At 40.0% G+C, this 17,770-nt stretch overlaps 1 protein-coding gene across 5 annotated transcripts in view; it reads left to right on the top strand.

Moving 5' to 3' along the window:
- Pcnx1 (pecanex 1) overlaps positions 1 to 17,770 on the top strand; it is a 141,058-nt gene that overhangs the window by 81,088 nt on the left and 42,200 nt on the right. For 3 of the 5 annotated variants that reach the window (XM_057782089.1, XM_057782087.1, XM_057782086.1), the window contains 7 exons: positions 268 to 358; positions 1,887 to 1,944; positions 3,674 to 3,891; positions 9,748 to 9,901; positions 12,824 to 12,856; positions 15,635 to 15,806; positions 16,342 to 16,452. In XM_057782089.1, coding sequence (XP_057638072.1) covers positions 268 to 358; positions 1,887 to 1,944; positions 3,674 to 3,891; positions 9,748 to 9,901; positions 12,824 to 12,856; positions 15,635 to 15,806; positions 16,342 to 16,452 — 837 coding nt within the window. The remainder of the gene's footprint in view (positions 1 to 267; positions 359 to 1,886; positions 1,945 to 3,673; positions 3,892 to 9,747; positions 9,902 to 12,823; positions 12,857 to 15,634; positions 15,807 to 16,341; positions 16,453 to 17,770) is intronic. The other 2 variants (XM_057782090.1, XM_057782088.1) reach the window with 1 other exon arrangement.

The raw sequence follows: 17,770 nt of genomic DNA, 5'->3' as shown, positions 1-17,770 counted from the left end.
ATTCAGGCAGGCGACATCTGAACATTAAATCTTTCATCAACACAGTTACTTTAATTGGGAAGGACAAAGAAAGTGAACCCAAGTCTCCTCCTTTTAATACTTGATCACGTGTGCTGCCGTTTTACCACCCATCGTTCTGAACTGCATGGGGATTGTGGTTTTAAAATGGGTTGTAGAATTTTAATAATGTAAAAAGTTAGGAAATTTAGTATATCACAAAGGAAAACTTCTGGCTATTCTGACTTTTCAAAATTGTTTATTTGCTAGGTAAGTTCTCATCTACGCTCTACGAGACTGGTGGCTGTGACATGTCACTTGTGAATTTCGAACCAGCAGCAAGAAGAGCATCCAATATCTGGTAGGTGTGGAGACACCAGGAGTGGTGTGACTTGCATGTTTAAAGGTTTAACTCTTGAGGTAGAGAAGCATGTTTTAAAACGTATTTCTTTAAAAGATTTATTTATTATTTTACGTATACAATGTTCCGCCTGCATGTGCTCCTGCAGACCAGAAGAGGGCACCAGATCTCACTGTAGATGGTTGTGAGCCACCATGTGGTTGCTGGGAATTGAACTGAGGACCTCTGGAAGAGCAGTCAGTGCTCTTAGTCACTGAGCCATCTCTCCAGCCCTATAAGCTGTATTTTTTCCTAACAGACAAAAACATTGTATACACTGCTGGTATCCACTGTGATGTTTTGGAATATTGTACGTGTTGTGGAATGGCTACACCTACCCTGTTTATATGGCTATCTTATTTTAAACCACAGTCTTCTCTCACTTATTTTCAGAGTTATAATGAATTGTAACTAACTGAAAGTTGTCATGCGCAATACAAATTATTTTGAAAACATTTATATGAAGTTTATTAATCATAATGCTTTTGTTTCCATAGAATTAAGGGTTTTTCTGTTGACGTTTTGGTGTGGGGGCGGGAGAAGCACATTTAAAATATGTTATTCTGTCTTAAAATAATTAAGTAAAAATTTTCATTAAATCTTATAGGATAGAGTTTGCCTGGATCCAGATGTAACTAGATATCTGATGCCCTTGCTATATTGCATGATATAAAAAGCTTATCAGAAAACTAGGTACAATGAGGTTCAGACTCAAAAGTTAGTTTTCTTCTATTAAACAGTTTTCAGTTTTTATTTTCTTTCAAGGAAGGAATTTGCAAGGTAATAAAAATGTTAGGAGAATACAAATAAATTAGATATTTGAACCTTATAGAGTGTATTGATTTTTTTTCCTAAAATTTAATCATATTTCCATTGTTGATTTAAAATCCCAAACGCCATTTGATTGTTATTTAGGCCTTCCATTTAATAACAGGTCATGTGTGTCTGTTAATGTAACTCTGGGTGGTTCACTTTTCTTTTCAAGTGCCTTTTAAAGTAATAGAGCCTTACTAGTTTAGCTGCTGATTCTGTGATGGTGGAAGCCTTGGGTACCACCCAGTCACTTAGCAGAAGAGCGTCCTGTCTGCTGGAACTGTGGTAGAGCTTGACTGCATTGGCACATGCCAGACTGTTTTATGTAATAGATTAAGTTTATTTTGTCTGTACTATTCCAATCAGTTTAATTGCTTTCCTTAGCTTATCTATTTAAACAAAGTCTAAGAGTCTGTGATAGAGGCACTGTCGTTGGTGTTACTGTTATTGGACGTTACTGATGGGAAACTGAGATCTGAAGATTTCAGTCATCTGGAGAAGTGGTTTGACCTCAGGTGCTGACACAGTGCTCTGGGTCACAACTTAGAAAAATGGTGATTTTGATGTTTATGTGGAAGAATGAAGCTAGTATAAATGTTGCCTAAAAAAGCAAACAAACAAAAAACACTGTTTAACAAGCTATTTACTCCCTAAAGTCCTTTTCATTTTATTTTAGTGACACGGATTCTCATGTATCAAGTTCTACCTCAGTTCGATTTTATCCACATGATGTGGTAAGTGTTCTCATTTTTTTTATAATGTGGTACATTTTTAGATTCAATCTGAAAAGCATATTTATATAGCTAGTCATCAAATCACTCAAATTAATGAAATTACAAATGTTACTTTTGTTGGAGATTATAGCAAAATCCCCTTTGTTTTGTCACCGTGAGCCTTACACCTTCCCAGACTTTAGTTAGCCATACGTATGTGTGAGTCAGAAGTTACACTGGTTTATACTTTGCAGGTCTGAAAAGGCTCATTTTCCATTTGTGTATTTGATGTGTGGACTTGTGTGTGCATGAGAACATGTGCACATAGGGCGGTCTGAGCACACCGTAAGGATCCTGGAGATCAAACTTGCCTTAGGCTTGGCAGCAAGTGCCTTAGCTTGCCGAGCCAACTATTGTATCCCGCAATTTCACTTTGAATAATATGATTTGGTGCTGGCTTTTAACTATCTGTTGATTATTAACTCACTTATTTGACTAGTGTATGTGTTGGTGGAAAACTGAGTAACATTATATGGAAAGGTATTGTCTGAGAGAAAACGGGGATTTTAAAACACACCTTTTGCCATCAAGATACATATAAGTCAAGTTGGAAAGCAGAAGGGGTGAAGTCCTTATTAGTGACGTGGATGGATTTATTCTGAGCATCTGCCTAACGACTGCTTGAAGATGACTTCTGAGCGGGATTTAAGGCCGGGGCTGTGAGGTGGCGTAGAGCAGTGAGCAGCCAGTGGGTATTGACTGTGTCTGGAAACGTTTTGACATGACTGTAGGAATGCCATTGTAAACTATAGACAGGGACCTGCGGTGCCAAGAGACGTTCTGTAATGTTGGGCACAGCCCCATAATGAAGATTATCTAGCCAGAAGCATTGGTAGTGCCAGAATTGAGAAACCCTAGAATAGATAAGAAAATGTTTGGAGAAGTATCAATCAATATTTAAAGATCAAACCCAGCAGTTTTTCTCGACTGTTCTTGTGTGTTTGAATAGTAAAGGTTTTGCCTGCTAGAAGCAGGAGTGAGAAGATGATCATACTGGTGTCTTTTTTTTTTTTGTTTTGTTTTGTTTTTGAGACAGGGTTTCTCTGTAGCTCTGGAGCCTATCCTGGAACTAGCTCTTGTAGACCAGGCTGGCCTCGAACTCACAGAGATCCGCCTGCCTCTGCCTCCCGAGTGCTGGGATTAAAGGCGTGCGCCACCACCGCCCGGCTTGTCTTCCGCTTTTGAGTAGCATAGGAACCCAGAAACAGCACAGTCCTGCCCTGTGCTGTGGAGACTAAAAACATTTGATGTTTTCAGAGGAAGGGCAAACTGGAGGACTGGTGACTAGAAGAGTTAGCGCTTTGCTCCGTAGGTTCAGGTGAGGAGGCTTCTAAAGACAGTAATACCAGCGATGAGCCCTCAAAGGCTCTCGGGCCCTGGCAGCACAGTTGATAGCTTAATGAGAAAAGGGCTTAAATGAGATGGAGGTGGGAGGCCCCCCGGGGCCACAGCCAGCGGTTTTTGTGTTGCACCGGCTGTATCTTTCAGACACCTGTCCTAATGGTCTGGTGATCGAATTTGCTTTTTTTTTGATTTACTTCCTGTTGCCACCTTCTATAGATTCTAGGTTTCATGAGTTATCACAAGGAGTAAACTAGAATTAGGGGCTCAAATAATTTATAAGCTGACAAACTTTGAATCTTGCTTACATCAAGAATATTTAACCCTTTCAGTACGGCCATGTTTCTAGTTTTCTCTCCCACAGATTCGGTTGAACAGGCTGTTGACAATTGACACAGATCTGTTGGAGCAACAGGACATTGATCTAAGCCCTGACTTGGCAGCCACTTATGGCCCCACTGAAGAAGCTGCCCAAAAAGTTAAACACTATTACCGTTTTTGGATCCTACCCCAGCTGTGGATTGGTATTAACTTTGACAGACTCACACTTTTGGCGCTGTTTGATAGGTAAGACCATAGCATGGTATTAATTTGTTGGTTTATTTGTTTTGTTTTCCAAGACAGGGTTTCTCAGGCCCTGGCTGTCCTGGAATTGGCTCTGTAGAGCAGGCTGGCCTCGAACTCACAGAGATTTGCCTGCCTTTGCCTCTGTAGTGCTGGGATTAAAGGTGTGTGCCACCACTGCCCAGCGATACTATTATTAAAGTGATTTTTTTCTAATTACCCATTGATATTTTCACCTGAGTATCATGTTGGAAAATACTTTCAATTTTCATCCTTTCAAGATCAAACTTAACAGACTTTTAAATATTAACTCTCTTAAGCTGTTAAAAGCTTTTTTTCTGCAATCCTAAAATATTTCTATAAGGATATGTTTTTACTATTAATGTGAGTCATGCAGTTGATTGTTGAGAGCATATGAATTATTTTATGATCTTAAGGTTATAGGTGATATGGAGGATGAAAGGGGGAAGAGGAACCCTGCTGCCCTGTTGTTCAGCATCCTGTCCTAGTGGTAAACACATTTGTTTATTATAAGCTTGGTGACCAGTAGCTGCTTCCTGTCAACAAGTAGGATTTACCCTCCCTGTGAAATATAGACAGGCAGAATCTTGGAGATAAGTCAGTACTGACAGTGACCCTGGAAAGCGGGAAGTCGGGGGTGTGGACTCTAAATCACCAGCACTCTGTGTGTGACACAGAAGGAGGAGCATAGAATTCAGTACATGTCTTGAGTTTAGAGATGAGTCTGTAGTGTAAAACATCACAGAAGGGAGCTGTTGAGAGAACGGCAGCAGGATTCTGCAGACCATGATTGGCTCCTGTGTCTGAAGAGCTGTCTGCTTAAGAAGCCCTTGCTTTAAATGTGTGGCAGCATTAGCCTCCTGTACCACACTTCAGACCTACCAAACAAATTGTAAAAGCAAGACCTAAAGGAATCAAAGTAGCATAACAGATTCAAACTTTATAAAAACCCAGAAATACATACCTCCCAACAAGTAATGACTGCCACCTGTCATCTACTCAGAGGTGACCAGCTATGCAAAGTGAAAAAACATGAATCATGGGAAAAAGAATAAATCAAGACCAACCTATTACCAGTAGGGATGTTAACTGTTAGATATGGATTCTTAAAATAATTGCAACTGGATTCTGTTTATTTGAAAAATTAAGTAGAGACATGAAAAAATAATTACAGAGTTGAATGCTACAACATTGCCATTAAAAAATAATGTACTAGTAGGATTGCCAATAGTTAAAACTTTGTTGAAAAATAGACTAGTGAACTTGTAGGCACATCAGGAGAGCCATCTAGAGTAAAGTAGTGACAGGAGCATAAAACCAAAAAGAGTGTCTTGTGGAACAACTTCAAGAAGAGACAAGACTTGCAGAAATAATAGTGGAAACTACATACTATATGAAAACTACCAATGCACTCAAGAGGCTCAATACAACCTAAGCAGAAGCCACATGAGAAACTTACCTAAGGGACATACTTGCTCAAGTCCAGTCTTTAAAACCACAAGAAACCTATCAAAAGAATACTCTGTGCAGAGGAATGAGCATGGGAAAAATGTCCAGCTGCCTGAAAGTTAGGCGTGTGAGAAGACAATGGAACATGGCTAGCGGGATGGAAAGGAAAAACACTGTCAACATGTAGCCATTTATGTATCTTTAAAATACCCTGCAAACGCCCATGGATTGGGGTTGGAGAGCTGGTTCAGAGGTTGAGAGCACTGGCCACTCTTAGGTGCAGATTTCAGAGCAAAGGTGTCTTAGTGTTTCAGTTGCTGTGAAGAGACCATGGCAACTCCTATAAAGGAAAACATTTTAATTGAGATGGTTCACTTACAGTTCAGAGGTTCAGTGCCTTATCACGGTGGGGAGCCTAACAATGTACAGGCAGACATGGTGCTGGCTAAATCTACATCTTGGTTAGAAGGCAACAGGAAGTGGATTCAGACCCTGGGCAGAATCTTGAGTGTAGGAAACCTCAAAGACTGCCCCTCCCACCGTGACACACTTCCTCCAACAAGGCCATACCCACTCCAACAAAGCCACACCTCCTCATTGTGCCACTTCCTATGAGATATAGGGGCCATTTACATTCAAACTACCTCAAGAGGATATTGCCAAAGATAAAGAGAGTTATTTCATAATGATAAAGGCCCAGTTTAATATGTAAAATGTAATAGTCCTAAGTTTCTGTGCCTAAAACAGAGCTTCAAACTTCATAGAGGCTGATGATGTATCTTAGTGACACCACAGATACTGAACATGCAGAAAGACAGTGTTATCATCAGCACCCCTAACTGATGGAGGAAGGTCATTGGTTAATTAATAAAGAAACTGCTTGGCCTGATAGGTTAGAACATAGGTGGGTGGAGTAAACAGAACAGAATGCTGGGAGGAAGAGGAAGAGGAAGTGAGCTCAGACGCCATGCCTCTGCTCTCCAGGGCAGACGTGATGAAGCAAGCCGCCAGATCAGACATGTGAATCTTTCCCGGTAAGACTGGTGCTACACAGATTACTAAATATGGATTAGGCAAAATAAGTCACCACCTCGTGGTGCTACACACATTAATAGAAATGGGCCAAGCAGTGTTTATATGAATACAGTTTGTGTGTTATTATTCCGGGGCATAAGCTAGCCAGGCGGCCGGGAGCTGGGTGGCAGGAACGCAGCCCGCAGCTCCTTCTACACCTAACACCTCAAAGAAACGTAAAACAGAAACCAATAGAAACAGGAGAAGCAGATGAACCTACAATTATAAGTGATCTTTGCACTCCATTGCAATCAGTCAGCTTGCTGTGCCATGACAAGATACCTGAATTCCCTTATAAAGGAAGGTTTGCTTTGGCTCACAGTTTTCAAAGTTTCAGTTTGTAGTCACTTGATTCTTTGCTGTGGGGCCTGTGATGGGCAGAATAGCAGAGTGAAAATAGCGGAAGACTATGTTTATTACTCCATTACTGCTGGAAGCAGAGACAGACAGGAAAGGGCAGGGCTTCCAGCAGCCCCTCAGAGGCACACCCCTGACTTGACTTCCTTCAGCAGGGCCGTGCCTCCTCCCAGGTGCCACAGCCTCCTAATAGCTGCATAGGCTGAGGAGCAAGCCTTCAACACATGGTCCTTTGGGGACACTGGAAACCCAGCTATTACAGAGATAGTTGACTTGCACACTTAATTGGCACTTCTGGAGCAGCCACCTGTAATGAGATTACATATTGTAGGCAGAGGTTTCTGTCCTGCCTGATCCTGCAGCTATTTAGTCCCAATAAACACGCAGAGGTTTATATGAATTATAAACTGGTTGGCCTATTGGCTCATGCTTCTTATTAACTAGCTTTTACAACAAATTAAACCATAATTCTTATCTATGTTTAGCCTTGTGACTTGGTACCTTTTATCAGTGAGGCATTCTCATCTTGCTTCCTCTGCATCTGGCTTGCAACTGACTCTCTGCCTTTCTCTTCCCAGAATTCTCCTAGTCTGGTCACCCTGCCTATACTTCCTGCATGGCTACTGGCCAATCATCATTTTATTAAACCAATATAAGTGACAGGTCTTTACAGGGTACAAGAGCATTATCCCACAGCAACATATTGTTTAATTGTTCCTGGGATGTTATATAGACTGACCAGATTCTGATCTGTAAGGCTTAGTGAAAAGAATTAGATCACATTGAGTGTGGTCTTTGACAACAGAACTAAATCATTGAGCCTTGAACAACCCTGTTATATTTGGAAGTTAATAGTTTTAAATAATCCGTGGGTAGATAAGAATTTGAGGGGAAACTACAAAGTATTTTAAAGTAAATGAAAATGGCTTCTTTCGTACTTAGGGAAATCTGTGGCACTGAGGACCTAGGCTGGAACAAGACCTCAGTTCTGTGATTCATTTCTGTACTAGGAACTAGAAAGACAAGCACTTATCTAAGGACACAAACATAGTATGAAAACAGAAAAATCAAGGAAATCTAAGACTGCATTTTTGGGAGCAGTGGTGAAACTGATGAACCCTTAGCTGCCTGATGACCAGATGGGAACTGTGAGGTGTGAGGCCACTACAAACCCCACAGGGATTAAAGAGCAATAAGGAAACATTATCAACAGCTTTGTGTCAATAAATTGACAGTAAACAGTGAAAAGGACAAATTCCTTGAAAGATTTAATTATCATAGACCCATCTAAATGGAATTACCATTAGGAACCCTCCTGGAGAGTAAGCTCCACGCCCAGGTGTTATTTAAGAACTATGCAAATCAGTGAAGTGGAGACTTGGCAGTAAAATAGCAGTTTCCATATACAAAAAATAAAATTTGAATCCTTACCTTGTACTGTATCACAAAAACTAAATCAAAATTGATCGTAGATATAAATGTGGAATATAAGACAGTAAAATATGTGAAACAAAATATTTATCCCCAAGGTTATAGAAAACATACTAGCCTTGTCACAAAAAACCAAACTCAACAAGAGAACTGATTGATGATTGGGTTCATGACATAGAAACTGTACAAAGGCCATGTGTTCCAGTCATAAAAGAGATGGCGGCAGCAGCATTAGGGTGGGAAGGGAGCTGGTGGCCGGTCACCTTCCTGCCATCTACAGTGGGATGAAAACACCAATACTTCTTGACTTGAAACAACGTTGAACTCTTGAATGGGATAGTGACTATAAATATAGTCTTGAGTTAATAAAAGTGAACTTTAAAATTTTTGTGATTAAAAATTTTTTACCCACTGAAGATTTAAATATGTAAAAAATTTTGGAAATAGAGTTGCATTCAGTAATCCCTCCATAAAGCTATTATAAATAATAATTTGGTGTAATGTGGGGGTTTTGTTTTATTTTGGTTTGGGTTTTTCAAGACAGGGTTCCTCTGTATAACAGTCCTGGCTGTCCTGGAACTAGATCTGTAGACCAAACTGGCCTTGACCTCACAGAGATCTGCCTGTCTCTGCCTCCCAAGTGTTGGGATTAAAGGTGTGTGCCACCATCACCCAGTTGGTGTAGTGTGTTTTCCCCTCTTTATGTTTTTACTAACAAGACTTATACTTTGTCAGTTTTGATTTATACAGTAGACATGCTATGCAAATATTTCTTTAACATTTATGAATAAAACTTGTAAGAAATTATTAGCTTTTTGGTACAGCCTAAAATCTTTGTTTCTGCTTGTGGTATCTCAGGTAACATGTTACGTCTTTTACAGTGTGAGTTTGCTGGGTTAGAATTGCCTGAGCAACTTTGGTAGAAGCAGAATTGGGTTTAGTTGTACTTCATTCTTAATATATGTAAGATCTTGTGCTTAAGTAGTTTTATTAAGTGTGTTTTTGGATTATTTCTGATTAGGATGAGAGATGGGGAAACAAAACCACCTGCTACTTGCTGCATGTGGTTGCAAGCTTTATGTTATAAAATAGCATATTTCAAATTTTCTAAAATTGTTTTGAGATTTTGATTTTTAAACTTCTTCCTATGTCAGCTTCATTTACCATCCAAATTGGTTAGTTAATTTACAGCATATTTTACAGAGAAGATGTAATGAGAACAATTTGTATTATGTTATCACAGGACAGCTGTGTTAGAGGACCCTGCCCTCCCGTGTGTCACAGGACAACTGTGTTAGAGGACCCTGCCCTCCCGTGTGTCACAGGACAGCTGTGTTAGAGGACCCTGCACTCTCGTGTGTCGTGTCCTCAGATACTAGTTTCTTTTTCTGTATGACCTGAAATGTTCTTTAAACCAGGCATTCAGAATAAACCTCAGCAGGCCTCATGTTGATGTCTTCCCCATTTTCACTCTGAATATTTGCTTGTATTCATGATAGACCTCTGTGTTAATTTTTCCATCTACAGAAACCGTGAGATCCTGGAGAATATATTAGCTGTCGTCCTGGCTATTCTTGTGGCTTTTTTGGGATCCATTCTTCTCATCCAAGGCTTCTTCAGAGACATCTGGGTGTTCCAGTTCTGCCTGGTGATAGCTAGCTGCCAGTACTCATTGCTCAAGGTACCAGTGTCTCTGCCTACTGTGCTGTGTCTAAAGCCACTCACCAGCTCACCGCAGAATGATAACTCTTAGGGTTATTTTCCTTGGAGGTTTACATTAGATCATGTAGGAACCGGAGCAGGGTGTAAACTTAAAAAAATAATTGTGTGTACACTGAATTTACTAAAAACAAATTCTTTGAATTAAAAGAGAAGACTCGTTAAAATAAGAATTTGCATCTTTGAGATTTATTTCTGTTTAATTTACCAGCACTAACCTTTCTTTTCTGACCTTTGAGCTTTCTGTTCTATGGGTGGGATTTATTAAAATTGTCATTGGTAGATAACATTATGTCAAAAACTAGAAATAGTTTTTATTTCTAGGGGCCATCAAAGAAAATAATGATGTCCCTTTGTTAGTGACTGAGTAGTGGCTCAGAAGCATCCATGTTGTCATTGTAAACATTAGTGGGAGAATCCAGCACATCAGCTGATGACTGGCCAAAGCTTTGCCTTCTGCTGTTAACAGTGCTTCCTTCTTCTTGATGAGCCTGTCTTACTCTGCAGAGGCTGCATCCCGTAGAGATGCTGGTGTGCAGAGCCCTCCAGGCTGCCACAGCTGCTTCAGTTCTGTTGGTGCTCTCTACTGTCTTTGACTTTTCTGTTTATAGCTAACATCTGAAGTAATCCATCTAGGTTATTGCTTCCTGTATTGCCAGCCACATTCTCTGTCATTTAACATCTGTTAATGCTGTCTCCTCTCCACGTCCTCTCCACTGCCCTGTGACCTTGCACAGCCTGGGTGGCTCTTGGTCCTCAGATGACTGTCCTCTATTGTTGCTTCTTTATTCTTTGCGTGTTGCTGACTTTGAGAATTCTCGAGCCTGGGTGCCCTACTCGGTTTTACTGCTTTAGTCATCGAGCCATTACACACACTATGTCCAGATGGATGGGAAAGCTTTGCATCTTTTGCAGGCTTTAGTCCTGACTGACGGACAGACGCGGCTGCAAGTTGCATGTTATCACCTCTGGTCATTGGTTTTCTTTCACGTTTTCTGTTTTTGCAGTGTTAAGCCCCGTAAGTTCTTTTCTTCCTTCCTCAATAAGAAGTAATCAAGTCTCTTTGATTAAATTTGGTGTACATGTTAAAATTGCTGTTCCTTGTTGTTGCCCTTCCCTCAGCCATCTTATATATCCCTTTGTTGCCTTAATCCATAAAAACTCATTCTCTGGCACTAGTGTGTCTTGTTAATTTTGTCCACATTTTCAGGTTAGTGTGGTTAAACAAGGAGAAAGGCGACAGGTTGCTATTGTGGTGGTGGTGGTTGAACTAGCTGGCTAGAAGAGCAGCAATGTCATAAACAGAAACGGGAAGGCAGGAATCAGAGTTTCAGAAGGCACTGAGGTTGAGAGGACTCAAAGATTACCCAGGCTCATATCCAGAGAAGGACACATGTCAGACTCCGCTCGCCTGGTGCAGTGTGGTGATGGACTGTCTGGGAAAGTGTGTTGTGTGCCTCTGGAGATGAACGAGGATCAGGGAGAAGTTCTGATTGAGGAATTACATGATGACATTAGGACATTTTCATAGGATACAGCAGGATTGCCCTTGATTATTTTGCTGTGCAAAAGCAGATAATAAATTTATTTATCACAATTTAGTAAACTTAGAATCTGTAAGTGGAACTAGAACTTAGCTAACCCAAGTTCCTGTGTGTCTCCTGAGTGGAACAGTAGCCTGCAGAATATGGTAGCTATGCTTACACATAGTAAAGAGCCGTGCTGAAAGGTGGACCTATCTACTGTACGCCAACTCAAACATTCAGCTGGGTAGTTGTAGTCATTAATTGGCTAAAATAAGCAAAAATGAGAGGCAGTGTGCACTGTGTTTATTATCCTGGAAAGCCAGTTCCTAGAGCTGGTGCTTCATGTTTGGAATTAATGTTTGTGATTTCTTGGTTGCAAGAATCACTTCAGAGCATTGTAAAAGTTGCTTTTGACAAAAACAACAATAGGCAACCAGAATGCTGGGAGTGGGAGAAATAGTCTTCCCCAGGAAAGAGCCCCTTAATTGGTTATCCAGTGCCAAATGGTCAGCCCTGAAAACATACTTACAAGGAACAGACTGAGTAGGTTAAGGAAATATGTGTTTATCCATATGTGCAGGAAACAAAAACTTCAAAGGCCATGAGCATGAAAAAGGGTCATGTAGCAGGAGTTGGAGGGAGAGAAGGGAAGGGAGAAATATATAATCTCAAAAAATAAAAGAAGTGGTTTAAGAGTTTAAATAAGATGGATACATATATACACACAGGATTTTAACTCGTCTATAAGGAATGAATTGATGGTGAAGGCAAGCAGATCTCGTTGAGTTTGAGACTAATTTGATTTACATAGTGAGTTCAAGGACAGCCAGGAGTGTATAAAGAGACATGTCTCAAAATAAAATAAATGTCATTTTCATTAAAATGGATATAACTGGAGATCAGCATGTTAAGTGGAATAAATGAAATTTAGAAAGACAAATATTACAGGTTTTCTCTCATATGCAGAATAAAGATGTAAATATCTGTATATGCACACATACATAGTTAGTTACACACACATATAAAGAGAGTTGGATATAGACATATAATTGGATACATACACATAGTTAGGTACTGAAGACACACATCGAGCGGTATTAGACATGAAAGCAGAAAGGACAGTATCATGGAAGGAAAAGGGTGCAGGTGAGATGGGGAGAGATGAGGAAGGGATGGATGACTGCTACTAAAACATGCTCATATGTACAAATGACGGTCTCATAATGAAGCCCAGCATTTTGTGACTTAGCTTAAAAATGAGAATAAACTGTTGGGGTTTTTTGTTAGTTTTTTTTAACTTGGCTTGTGGAATTCCCTGAGATTGAGTAAAATAATATGTCTTTCTGCTTCATTTCTAGAGTGTCCAACCAGATTCTTCCTCTCCCAGACATGTAAGTCTCCTGGAAGGGACTGTAAGTTGCAGCTCCTCGACCCCCAACCACAGCCTGTAGTTTCTCCTGGGTGTACCAGATCGAGTTACATTTGTATCTTTTGTTTCATCTAAGTTTGGCCACACTGTGTGGTTGATTTATGAACATGAAAGGAGATGACACTGTGCCGACAGACTGAGTCCTGGTTGAGCTGAGCATAATAATGCATTTCTGACAGCCTGTCTCAAGGGAGTGTCACTTGAGCGGACGCAATCCATATAAGCTTGGTTGTTTGCATTTACTACGATTTGAAAACAGTGAATAAGCATTGAAAATGGAATTTTGAAGTAGAAAAGCTTACCTTTGAACAATTAAGAGCAAGGACAAAAGCTGTACTGCATTCAACTGCTATTTAAGACTTTTGTGCTAAGTAATGAAATTAAATCCTTGCTGATTACCCCATGTCTGTTGGTCTGGTTCTGGATCTAACAAGCCATTTGTGTAGTAGAAGTACCAAAGGATGTCCTCTGTACAGTAGTGCAAAGCTGGGATCTGTGGCTCACACCTTTTATCCCAGAACTTAGGGAGCTGAAGAAGGAAGGTTACAGGGTGTCCACAGTGACCAGAACTACATAATTTCCAGGCCAGCCTGGGCCAAAGAATGAAATCCTGTATTGTTTTTTGAAAAACAAAATGAATGAATGAACTAGATTAAAAAAATAAGCTCTAAGAATAGTGTTTAGTAGAGTTCTTATTCCTGAATATAATGATTTTTGTCCTTATACTGAAATAGTTAATGCAACCAGAGCAGAAAGTATCAGGCAGGGAAATGGTTTCCTTTTCATTAGTGATGTTCATCATCTGTAGGAATACTTTTGAAATGTGATGATATTACATGCTTTGCTATGTAGCCGAATTCTGACGTGAGTGCTGGCTTGCAGAACAATGTCAAGGGACATAGAGAAAAGCTGATGCCTGTCCCCAGATTCCTGGGTTAAATTCTCAGGTTTGGCTCAGCCCTTTCTCACTCTGTTCTCTCTCCTCCTTTCCTTTCTTCCCTTTCTTTGAAAACATGATGTCTCTTTACCTCCAGTACCTCAGTGTTTCCTCAGAGCATTTTGTACATTCTCTCAACACGACTGTCAAAGTTAGGACATCAGCCCTAATATGGTGCTCTTGTCCAGTCTATAGGTGTCTCTCAGGTTTGATCTGTTCTCTTAGCTGGCAGTAGAGTTCCCGATCTGGTCTCTTAACCTGGAGTGGTTCCTTAGTCATCATATTGAAATTGTTTATAGATCAAGGCCAGTTATATTATAGATTGTCCTCCAATTTATGTTTGATGTTTCTTTCTAATTAGAGGTTACTGTATTTTGCGGGGGGGGGGGTGGGGGAGGGTAATCCATGTGGTACTGATTTCCCTCATGCTGGTGGTGTAGCTCAAGTTTTCCTCAGATCTGCAGTGTTAATGTTTGGGCTGGACAAGGCTTTCACGGAGGCCAGAGATGTCATGTACATTAGGAACCTTCTTCCAAGTAGAGGCCAGCGGCAGTGCTGTCTGTAAGAATGTGTCTCAGTTGCCACGTGCCCTCCCTGAAGCAAACACCCTCTCTGTCCGAACTTCTGCTTCACTAGAGATGCCATCATTTTATTTAAGTGCTTTTTTTTTTATTTATTATGTAATATCTGCCTGCATGCCAGAAGAGGGCACCAGATCTCATTACAGATGGTTGTGAGCCACCATGTGGTTGCTGGGAATTGAACTCAGGACCTTTGGAAGAGCAGGCAATGCTCTTAACCGCTGAGCCATCTCTCCAGCCCGAGATGTCATCATTTTCACCCTTGTAGTTCTGAGTCTTTTATTGGGACTTGGAGTCTGTATGCATATCTTAGTGATTCACAGACTTTGGCTAACTTGTTTTATGTCTACTAGTTTCTTGTTTGAATCAGACATTGTTTGTTAGTAGCTAGGTATTGATCTTCTAATTCTGCTGTTCTACGTTAGTTTATTTCTCACTAAAAGGAATAGATAGTTTTATCTTTTGACTTAACTGATTATTTGTGGTGTTAATAATGAACCCAGAACCTGTGCGTGTGAGACAGTCATTGCACCACCACTGAGCTGTACCCAAGCCCTTTCTCTGTCTCTGTGTCTGTGTGTGTTCACATGTGCGATCAGTGTGTTTGTGTGGACTTAGGGGTGTATTATAGTGGACTATAGTGTTACAGTACTTGCTTTGATACTGAGGTTGTCCTTCTCTTAGCCATTTGAAGTCTGTCAGACTGTTCTGTATCCTTTTGACATAGCCCTGTGATCCTTTAATGGCCTTTTTTCTTTTCTAAAATAGGAGTGATCATGATTTAGGTTGAATTTATATTCTACTGGCTCCAACTATCTTCTCTTTCCTATGAGATTTTGGCTCTTTTTGTAAATACTATTTGTAAACTAAGATCAGGATGCTAGTAACCTTATTACTGGAATTTTATTGTCTCAGTAGGTAAAACTTATAAAACTTATATATGTACATTCATATTTATGTGTATACTTCTCCTGAATCTATTTATATGCCTATTAAAGCTAATGAGTTCATACTAAAAGCTCTGATTTCTGATGGTATCACAGGGCTCATTCTATTCCTCCCCCTTTCTGTATTTATCTTGACATTTTTCTGCAACCATCAGAAACCTGCCTTTCATATGGACATGGTTCAAACCATTAGAGCGTAAGCTAGTAATGACTTCAGGAGTTAGTTTTGGCTTTCAAAATGAACTAAACTGACAATGAAAATGTATTGCTTGCAGGGTCATAATCGTATCATTGCCTACAGTAGGCCAGTTTACTTCTGTTTATGTTGTGGTCTTATTTGGCTCTTGGATTATGGCAGTAGAAGCCTAACTACAAGCAAGTTCAAATTATATGGAATAACTTTCACCAATCCACTGGTGCTTCTGTCAGCCAGGGATTTGGTTATCGGTGAGTCGTTTATCTCTGATCTTAACATTAGTTTATTTGTTTGCAAAGAGTTTACTGACAAATAGATAAAGCAGCTTATTTTGCTTAAACCGTAGTCCTGTCTGAGAATCAGCTATAGAGCTTCTAAGAATGGAAAGGTTAATGGTGAATAAGGATAGTGATTCTGATTCAGTTCTTGAAAAGAGAGCAGGGTAAAGATAATGATGATGATACATTTTAGGTTCACGTTACATAAAAAAAAAAAATGGTCGAAATGAGTTTTCCCTTGTGCTGGAATTGAACATAGGGCCTCATGCTCACCAGGCAAGTGCACTACCATTGAGTTGTATCCCAGCCCCTTAAGATGATTTTAAAAGGTATATTTTATAGGTAGAAGGATTTAAAAACCTAGCAGCTCTGTAGTGACATTAATTTTAGATCCTATCTTTTAAAGACACACAGTATGAAATGTTAAATTTGACTTCATTGCGTGTGGGCTTTAACTGAACAAGAGAATGGTGCAGTCTTTTTAATAAACTTTTCTTTCCTTCCATAGTGTTTACACTCTGTTTCCCAATAGTATTTTTCATTGGTCTCCTGCCTCAGGTGAACACGTTTGTAATGTACCTTTGTGAACAATTGGATATCCATATCTTTGGTGGGAATGGTGAGTAAACCGCAGTTGCTGTGAAGTAATAAACTGGACGTTAAAATACTGCTCCACTTATCACTTTAGAATTGAGATTAGCAAAGAAAAGGTATTTATTTAATAATTGAAGCAGAAAAGCAGTTAGTTGTGGTTAAGAAAAAGTAGTCAGGTCTGCTATTGTTAGAAAGATCAATGTGTAGAAAGTAACAAAATAATTTGCAAAAAGAAATTTATACAGTAGTCCATGCCCCTCACTCCCATCCATAGGTAATATATTCCAAGCTGTGCCATGGCTATACCTGTAGATACTGCAAATAGCAAGAACCTATATAGACTGTCTTTCCCGTACTGTACCTACATACCTGTGATAGTTTAATATATACATTAGGCACAGTGAAGTAAGCAACAATGACTAATAATGAAGAACAATTAATGCTGTTTATCCAGCCAGCCTAACTGATTGTATGAGCTTCCTGTCCAGTGGGAAACCCTGTCTTTAAGCAGTAGTGCGGAGGATGACACCAGCACCCTCCTGTAGCCTCAGCAGGCATTTATGCACACGGGTGCATGCACCTGCACTCACATGCTACAACATGAGGATGACACCAACACCCTCCTCTAACCTCAGCATGCATTTGTGCACACAGGTGCATACATCTGCACTTACATGCTACAAACCAAGTAAAAGTTATGGGATATGGCCTCTCTCTTTCTCTGGGATTTTCTATGGTATGTGTTTGACCTATAGATGCTCACAGGTAATAGAACCTGTGGAAAGTGAAACTGCAGAAAACAAGGGCTGCTGTGGAGGGTTTAGCTGTGATCTGTACTCAGTCATCAGGTGTTTAAAACATCGTCTGTGCTGAGTAGGTTGAGTCTGATTGTACTTGGATTTTGTTTTGGGGTGTGCATTTGGCATGCTCATGTACTTGCTTCCAGAGCCAAGGCCAGAATCTAAAAGCATTTTACTAAATCAGCTTTTAAGAATTATCTCTGTTTTTAGAGTAGATTATGTATACATTAATCAATAACTTAGAAAAACAGTTTTCTTACCATGAACGTATTTTATTTAAAAAAAAATTAAAAAGTCAACTCGCAATCTGGAAGACAGTGACCCGCAGAGCTCGGCAGCAGCGCTGTCGGCAGATGGCGTAGTTGAGACGGCATGCCCTTCATCATTTAACATTTCTTGGAAAGAAGAGCATGCAAACAGAGGAAATGCTCAAAAGCAACGCCATCGGCCTTATACTTCATCTTCTTCACACTTCACACTTGTGATGCTCATTTGCCTTCTGCAAACATGCACTGAACATGCACTGAAAATGCACTGAAATCA

The sequence above is a fragment of the Chionomys nivalis genome, chromosome 10 (assembly GCF_950005125.1).
Source record: "Chionomys nivalis chromosome 10, mChiNiv1.1, whole genome shotgun sequence".
NCBI classification, from domain to species: Eukaryota; Metazoa; Chordata; class Mammalia; order Rodentia; family Cricetidae; genus Chionomys; species Chionomys nivalis.
Note: the sequence above shows the minus strand (reverse complement) of the source record. Positions and strands in the feature narration are given on the sequence as shown.